A 9,217-nucleotide genomic window follows, 5' to 3' on the forward strand; every position below is an offset into this window, starting at 1 on the left:
AAGGATCTTCTATCAACTTTTTCTTCTCCAAAATGGTATCAATCAGATCAACAAAGATACAATTATCACTTGCCTTTGGAAAAGTCATCGCCTTAAGTACATTGAAGACTACTTCTTCCCCTTACACCCGCAGCTTCAATTCACCTTTTTGGACATCAATCAATGCTTGACTAGTTGCCAAGAATGGTCTCCCAAGAATAATTGGGACATTGCTATCTTCCTCCATATCCAGAACAATAAAGTCAACTGGGAATATGAACTTGTCAATTTTTACTAATACATCCTCAATGACTCCCCTTGGATGAGCTAGTGATCGATCAGCTAGTTGCAAGGTAACTGTAGTTGGCTTTGCCTCACCCAACTGCAATCTTCTAAAAACCGACAGAGGCATCAAGTTAATGCTGGCTCCTAAGTCACACAATTAATTTATCCCTTCTATTCACCCGATGGTGCAAGGAATGGTGAAACTCCCAGGATCTCTGAGTTTGGGAGGAAGTTTCTTCTACAGTATGGCGTTACAACCCTCGGTCAATGCCACTGTCTCATAGTCTTCCATTTTTCTCTTCTTCGACAAGATCTCCTTCATAAACTTCACATAGCTATGCATTTGTTCCAAGGCTTCAGCAAAAGGAATGTTGATGTGTAACCTTTTAAAGACCTCTAAAAATTTCAAAAACCGCTTGTCAAGATTAGTCTTTCGGAGTCTCTATGGATACGGGACCTTCACATGGTGATCTATACTGATTGGTGGAGATGCTTATTTTGGTGTAGGACTCTCAGTAGTCTTCTTTTTTGTTGATACCGGTGGCGGGAGATCCTGAGTCTCTTCTTCCACTGGTTGTCCCCCATCATGCCCTTCATACTTCTTCTCACTTCTCAAGGTAATTGCCTTGCATTTTTCTTTTGGATTGACGTCTGTTGTACTAGGCAAGTTCCCTTGAGGGTGGGTTTCTATCTGAGTTGCCAACTGCCCCATCTGAGTTTGTAAGGCTTTAATGGATGATCTAGTCTCTGTCGTAAACTGTAGCAATAAATCTGTCTGAAGACTAGAACTCCCACTAGAGCCTTGTTGCTGTGATTGTTATTGGATCTGCGTTTGGTTCTGATTTCTTTGTTGATAGAACCCACTATTCCTTCGACCTCCTCCTTGATTAAACCCATAGTTGTTGTTTTGAGAGTAATTCCCAATAGCTTTAGCTTCATCCATTGGCAAACTATTCACATCTATCGGGCAGCCCTCATACGGATGAGGGCCTCCACAGAGCTCACAAACAACTTGAGCCTGTTTTGCCTGCACAACTATCAACTTTGTCAAGGCCTCTACCTGGGCTGTCAGTTTTGTTATGGCATCAACCTCATGCATACCAGCCACCTTCTTTGCCTGACTTCTCTCAGTTGGCCACTGTTGATTATTCAGGGCCATCTCTTCTAGCAATTCATGGGCTTCATTTGCACTTTTCCTCATAAATGCTCCACCAGCTGTGGCATCTATAAGTGTTCTAGTATTACCAACAAGCCCATTGTAAAAGTTGTGGACCAGCATCCACTTCTTAATACCATGATGAGGACACTACCTGATGAGATCCTTGAACCTCTCCCAAGCTTCATGGAGAGATTCACTATCCTACTGACAGAAATTATTAATTTCTCCTCGCAGCTTAGCAGACTTTGCTGGAGGAAAGAACTTAGACAGAAACTTCGTTGCCAAATCTGTCCATGTTGCTATAGAATTCGGTGGTAAGGAGATCAACCAACTCTTGGCTCGCTCTCTTAGCGAGAATGGAAAAAGTCTCAAATGAATGGCATCATCACTAACCCCATTGACTTTAAAAGTCTGACATAACACCATGAAGTTTGATAAGTGCATATTGGGGTCTTCAGAGGGAAGTCCACCAAACTGGACTGAAGACTGCACCATTTGGAGTATTGCAGGCTTAATTTTGAAGTTGTTGGCATCTACGACGGGCGGCATGATGCAAGACTGAACCCCCGTAAGAGTTGGGAGAATATAATCTCTCAGACTGCGGCCATTTGCTTGATCCTTAACGACACCTCCATTATTACCGTTGTTTCCCCCATTGTTACCACCATTAGCATTCTCAGCCATGATTTCTTCTGTTTCAGTAGTTGCTGAAACTCTCTCTTGCCTCTTGTTCATTCTGTTTCTTCTGCAAGTCTTCTCAATTTCAGGATCGAGCGGTAATATGACACCTTGTCCTTGACGTCGCATACACCTTCAACTCCTGAAATGGACAAAGACAAAATTGAAAGAAACATGTTAGCAATTAACAAGAAAGATAAACCAAGGTAGAATTTAATATAATCTTATGCAATATCAATCTTTAGACAATTCCCCGGCAACAGCGCCAAAAACTTGTTACGAAAATTTATGAACAATATGCAAGTGCACGTAATCAAGTAGTAAACTCACACATGTGAGGTCGAACCACAGGGAATTGGATTGAATACCACTAGACGAAATTTATGATTCTATTTGGCAAACCAATATTTTTCAAGATTTGAACAGAATAAAAGTTGAAGAAGCTTAAGTAGACAAATAGAAATTAATCAAAATGAGAAGATAGGGCTGAGAATCCTATTGATATGTTTACCCAATTGTTAATGTCTAATTACTATCCCATTTCCTGTTGTGAATGACAGATTATACACATGAACCTAGCTCTTCTCAGATCTTCTAGGTTCTAAATCACATGCTCTCTAATTAATCTCTTAGTTAGAATCACATGAAATTAACATTAAGCAATAATCTAAATTGTCACATAAGTCATGCAAATACTTTCATTTCACATAAACCTAGATTATCCAAATTTTAGCATTCTCAATTCTCACTTTTCAGATTTCGAATTGAGATCATAGAACATGCTAAAGGTGATCAAGCTTAAACATGGAAATAACACAAATAAGGATAATTTCACAACCAACATGAACAGGAATGGCAAATGACATTAACTAGGGTAAACTTTAAACAACATTCATCATCTTCCCTAAATGAGAGTTTAACTCATATTCAAATCCATAACCATTCCAAAATAAAATTCAACATAAAGAAATTAAAAAGGACGGAAGAAAGAAACTGTTGGTGGAATGAATCTGGGTCTCCACTTTGCTCCTCCAGCTGCTCTTGACTGCTTTCTAAGTCTAAATATCACTTCCCCCTGGCCTCTATTCACAGTTTTCTTTTTATCTCTCGTTCCAAGATTCAAAAGACGAATTTACCCTCACCGCGGTGAGTGCTGACTTGGCCGCAGCGGTGGAATAGCTCGCCGCGGATACTGACCCCAGCTCAAAAGCAACCTCTCTACGAAATCTTAGCCGCGGCCATAAATAAATCCCTTGCGGCCATAAGTGAACCGAATCCTGATTTCTGCGTTTTTCTTGGCTCAACTTGTCTTTTGTTGCACTTTTGAAGCCTTGAACGTCCAACAACTACGGGAAACTTGAAAACATAGAAAACAAGCGTAATTCTGTCAAAAAACGACTCAAATTGTGACCTGATACATAGGCTAAAAATAGCCTAACACATACCAGTTCACCCCAAATTCTCCATTCTTTGCTCAAAACTCCACCAAATGCAACCATACTTTCCAAAACACCTATACAATGCATAACCAACATATTCCAGCCATTAATTCACATAAAAACTTAGTGAATCAAATTATGCCATTAGAGATCAAAGCTTTGAACTCAAAGCTCAAACTTGCACAAACCAGCTGCAAGAAGCTTAAACCAACTCAAATGAACCTGAAAATTCTAACCCTAAACATTTCTAACCCTAACAGCCATCAATTCACAAAATCACATACTCAAACTAAAGAAAAAGCTTCAAAATACATATTCATGGGTTCTAGGGTTTTACCTTTGCTTAGATTCACAAAGACCTTGCTTAATACTCAGAAAACACCAGCTTGAAGATGAACTTCCCCCTAGTTTTTGCCCTAGCCGAAAGAGAGGAAGAGAGAGAGAGAGTTCTATGTTTTTGGTTTTCCTTAATTCCTTTATTTTCCTTCAAATGAAAAGAGATTAATTAACTAATATCTTACTGAAATATTAACAAGCCTAGGTGTCAAAAATCTAGGCAGCCACCTATCCCAAACCTTTGACAATTACCAAAATGCCCATGACTTAAAACTAAGGTATTTCTCAAAACTAGGGGTAAAATGGTCAAATTCCATAACCCCGCTCTATCCCGATATTTATTTTCTCCAAAATATTTTCCACTAAGAAATAAGGTTCTAAACTTACCCATGTGATCAAACTAGCCATCCATCGTATTTTCCGTTGTCGCCGAGCAAAAATTACAAAAATAATATATTTCACATATAAGTCAAATAATACCCCTAGAGTTTAATAAAATCTCCGGGATTGAGAAATTATAACTCTAATGCTCATTCCTAATATGGGGGTCCACAAATAATTAAATTCATAAATAATCGTAAAAAATAACAGAAATTAGTGCTAATTATCTTTACTAATCCAAAATACTAAAGCGGTCATAACAATTATCCCCCCGTTGAAAGGATTTTGTCCAAGAAATCTAACCTGAATAGCTCTGGATGTTGAGTCCTCATGTCAGACTCTAATTTCCAGGTGGCTTCCTCCACCTTGCTATTTCTCCAGAGCACCTTGACCAAGGCAATGGTCTTGTTCCGAAGAACCTTTTCTTTCCTATCAAGGATCTGAACAAGTTGTTCTTCATAAGATAAGTGTGATTTCAGTTCAAGGGCTTCATAACTCAAGATATGAGTCGGTTCTGAAACATATTTCCTCAACATTGAAATATGGAATACATCATGAACAGCCAACAGTGCTGGTGGTAAGGCTAGTCGATACGCTACCTGCCCGACCTTCTCAAGTATCTAAAATGGCCCAATGAACCTAGGGCTCAACTCCCTTCTTCCCGCAGCGCCTAATACCCTTCATTGGTGAAACTCGCAGGAAAACATGTTCCCCTGCCTGAAATGTGACATTTCTACGCTTCGGATCAGCATAACTTTTCTGCCTGCTTTGGGAGGCAAGCATCTGAGCCTTGATCTTATCAATAGCCTCATTGGTCCTTTGAACTAATTCTGGACCGAAGTACTTCCTTTCTCCAGTTTCGTCCCAATGAATAGGGGAGCGACATTTCCTACCATATAACATCTCATAAGGAGCCATCCCTATTGTACTCTGGTGGCTATTGTTATAGGAGAATTCAATTAGAGGCAAGTACTTACTCCATGAACCCTCAAAGTCCATGACATAGGCTCGTAACAAATCTTCAAGTATCTGAATTGTTCTTTCTGATTGACCATCAGTCTGAGGGTGAAAGGTTATGCTAAACTTCAGCTTGGTACCCATAGCCTTCTGAAGACTCACCCAAAACTTCGATGTAAACTTTGGATCCACGTCTAAAACAATAGATTTAAGGGCTCCATGGAGACGAACTATCTCCTTTATATATAGTTCAGCGTATTGGCCCACTGAATATGTAACTTTCACTGGCAGAAAGTGAGCTGATTTTGTAAATCTATCCACTATGACACCTACTGAATCATACATTCATGTTGTTTTAGGCAAACCAGTTACAAAGTCCATTGTAATGTCCTCCTACTTCCACTCTGGAATGACTAAAGGCTGCAATAACCCTGCCGACCTTTGATGTTCAGCTTTGATTTGCTGGCAGGTTAAACATTTGGACACGTAGTCCACCACATCTCTTTTCATCCCGTACCACCAGAAGTAGGGTTTTAAATCCTAATACATCTTGGTGGTTCTCAGATGCAGTGAATAAGGTGTGGTGTGAGCTTCATCAAGTATTTCTTTCTTAAGCTCATCAACACTAGGAACACAAACTTGAGCTTTATATAATAAAATTCCATTATTTAAGACTGAAAAGTCTTTAGGCCGACCAGCCATCACTTCATCTCAAACCTTGACTAGATCGGGATCTTCTAATTGTGCCTTTTTGATTCTTTCTAATAGATCAGATTGAAGTGTCAAATTGTGCAACTTTCCAACTACAAACTCAATCCATGCACTAACCATTTCAGAAGCTAGTTGAGAGGGAATCAAAACCGTGGCGCAAACTTGCCCGAGACCTCTTCTACTCAATGGATCTACCACAACATTGGCTTTCCTGGGGTGATACAGAATCTCACAATCATAGTCCCTAACCAGTTCTAGCCATCTTCTCTGCCTCATGTTCAAATCTTTCTAGGTGAAAAAGTACTTGAGACTCCTATGATCAGTATACATCTCGCATTTTTCACCATAAAGATAATGTCACCATATCTTTAGAGCAAAAACCACAGTGGCAAGCTCTAGGTCATGAGTTGGGTAGCGTTGCTCATAATCTTTCAGTTGACGAGAGGCATAATGTAATACCCGAAACCCGAAATTATGAGAAAGGATTAGCAAAACCCTAACTAGATAATTATGTATAATTGAGGAATTATATTATTATATAGTTCAATATATGTGAAATTATATGAATTTTAATATGTTAAGACCCCGTTGGTGAGCCAGGGGTATTTTGGTTATTATGACCCGAGAAGGGTAAAATGGTGAAATTAATTTAATTACGTGCTTAATAAAACTATATTATTATATAGTATGCATGTGTTGTCTTTTCAGGTGTGTTCTGACAGGTTGGCGCGGTATAGTCGCAACCGGGAATTTCGGGCCGAACCGGGTTAGGGACCGAAATGTAAATTGGATTGATTAGTTGGCATTTTTATTTGATATGTGAAATCTAAAATTTATTTGGGAATTAATTGGGTGTTATGTGAGAATGATATTTTTTTTACCCTTGCTTGATGCTTATGCTTTATTATGGCCCTAGGGACATTATTGTCATTTTAACCCTTTGTATTATCTACAACAAAAAGAATTTTTTTAAATAAAGTAAATGCATCTTTTTCAGTTTGTTTCTCAGTCCCCATACCGATTCCCCTCTCTCTCTTTATCCATCTTTATCAACTTGTGAATTTGTTGAGAAATAGCTTGGGTTCAAGCTTGATTTGTGGGAATTCTTTGGAGTTTGAATTGTTGAAGGTTTGGAGGTAGTTTTCTTACTGTTTTAATTTAAAATTGTTGTTGAAATGGAAGTGGATAAATAGGTCTTTGAGTTTTGAATGTTCTTGAGATGCATGTATGTTGATATTAGTGTAATTTTTGATACTTTATGCTTGATTGTGTTGAAGATTGATGTAAGATGCTTTATGTTATGTTTTGAGAGGTTTTAGGGTTGGAATTTAATGTTCAAATTCTGGGAATTTACTTTGAAGTTGTGGGTTTTGGCTTTTAATGTTTGAAGTGACAAAACTTTTGAGATTTTGTGCTATGTATGGTTGTGTAGCATGCTTTGTATATGATTATGAATTGGTTATTTTGAGCATATATTCTGTGGAACTAATGCCTAGAAACAGCTTGGTTTAGCATGAATTTTTATTGTGTATGACTTAGGTGAAGTTAGTTTTGAATTTGGGCATTTTTACGCCTTAAAAATGGGATTTTTGGGTGTTCTGAACCCAGTCGTCGCGACGGGATTTTTGGTCGTCGCGACTGGGTTTGGCAGTGAGAAAATATGTTTTTCCTGATTTTGTTTTGGCCATAACTTTTGACTTGGGACTCCGTTTGGGACGTTCTTTATACCGTTAGAAAGCTATTTTCGAGCTCTATGTGATTATCTATGATTTAGATGCCAATTTTATATTTTTGTGGAAGTGGATTTAGGGATTAACCCTATTTGTGTAAATCCCGGTATTGTGACTAGGATTACCGGCACCTGGTCAGGAGCAGCCGGGGATTTGGAATCTCTACTATTGCGGGACATCAGGTAAGACAGTGATTAGCACGTAGATTATGCGTAGTGGTGCTTATATTGAGAATGATATGCATGAATGTTTAGTAACCGAGATTAGGGTTATTACCCTAATAGGAACGGTCTAATAGCCTAGGGTTATTACCCTAATGATATATGTGTATAAATGCCATGCCATGTTAATTGAAATGAGATTTAGGGATTATGTGCTCAAGGCATAATCAGGTTGGACTCGGTACTCATAACCGAGATGAACCACTTCTAAGGCCTTAATGTATTTAGACGTGTGAGAGCAACACGTGGGTCTACGCCATGTAGATTTAAATAGATGTGTGAGCGCAACACATAAGTCTAACCCTAACAACCATCAATTCATAAAATCACATACTCAAACTAAAGAAAAAGCTTCAAAATACATATTCATGGGTTCTAGGGTTTTACCTTTGCTTAGATTCACAAAGACCTTGCTTAATACTCAGAAAACACCAGCTTGAAGATGAACTTCCCCCTGGTTTTTGCCCCAACTGAAAGAGAGAAAGAGAGAGAGTTCTATGTTTTTGGTTTTCCTTAATTCCTTTATTTTCCTTCAAATGAAAAGATATTAATTAACTAATCTCTTGCTGAAAATATTAACAAGCCTAGGTGTCAAAAATCTAGGCAGCTACCTATCCCAAACCTTGGACAATTACCAAAATGCCCATGACTTAAAACTAAGGTATTTCTCAAAACTAGGGGTAAAATGGTCAAATTCCATAACCCCGCTCAATCCCGATATTTATTTTCTCCAAAATATTTCCCACTAAGAAATAAGGTTCTAAACTAACCCATGTGATCAAACTAGCCATCCATCGCATTTTCTGTTGTCGCCGAGCAAAAATTACAAAAATAATATATTTCACATATAAGTCAAATAATTCCCCTACAGTTTAATAAAATTTTCGGAATTGAGAAATTATAACTCTAATGCTCATTCCTAATATGGGGGTCCATAAATAATTAAATTCATAAATAATCATAAAAAATAACAAAAATTAGTACTAATTGCCTTTACTAATCCGAAATACTAAAGCGGTCATTACAATGTTATTATCAATGAAACTCTCATTTTGATTTTTCTCATATTTATGTGCATCTTAATTTTACATTTGAGAAAAATTTTAGAGGACCTGAATAAACATAAGTTTTAGGGTTTATTCACTTAAGTACATTGCCACATAAAGTACATTGTTATATAGTAAATGTATGGTAATACATGGAAGATAATGCTCGACTCATAATGAGGACATGTCGATATGATTCGTATGTTTATTATATAATGAGGAACGTTGGGTTTGAATGTTTTAGTGTAAATGCTGACCAAGTGGGAGAATATAAGAATATTATTATGGGAAATAT

General features: G+C 37.9%; 1 protein-coding gene and 1 non-coding gene across 2 annotated transcripts; one reads left to right on the plus strand and one right to left on the minus strand.

The window, feature by feature from the left end:
- Window positions 1-1,081: 1,081 nt before the first annotated feature.
- LOC133035909 (uncharacterized) lies at window positions 1,082-2,158 on the minus strand. Its single transcript, XM_061112351.1, has 2 exons — window positions 1,668-2,158; window positions 1,082-1,499 (listed from the first exon to the last, which is right to left on the minus strand). Exons 1-2 carry the CDS (start codon window positions 2,156-2,158, stop codon window positions 1,082-1,084), a joined length of 909 nt encoding a protein of 302 aa, XP_060968334.1.
- Window positions 1,554-1,660, plus strand: LOC133036399 (small nucleolar RNA R71). Its single transcript, XR_009687058.1, has one exon. It is a non-coding gene; the product is annotated as a small nucleolar RNA R71 (small nucleolar RNA).
- Window positions 2,159-9,217: the final 7,059 nt, after the last annotated feature.

This window comes from Cannabis sativa, chromosome 3, assembly GCF_029168945.1.
Source record: "Cannabis sativa cultivar Pink pepper isolate KNU-18-1 chromosome 3, ASM2916894v1, whole genome shotgun sequence".
NCBI classification, from domain to species: Eukaryota; Viridiplantae; Streptophyta; class Magnoliopsida; order Rosales; family Cannabaceae; genus Cannabis; species Cannabis sativa.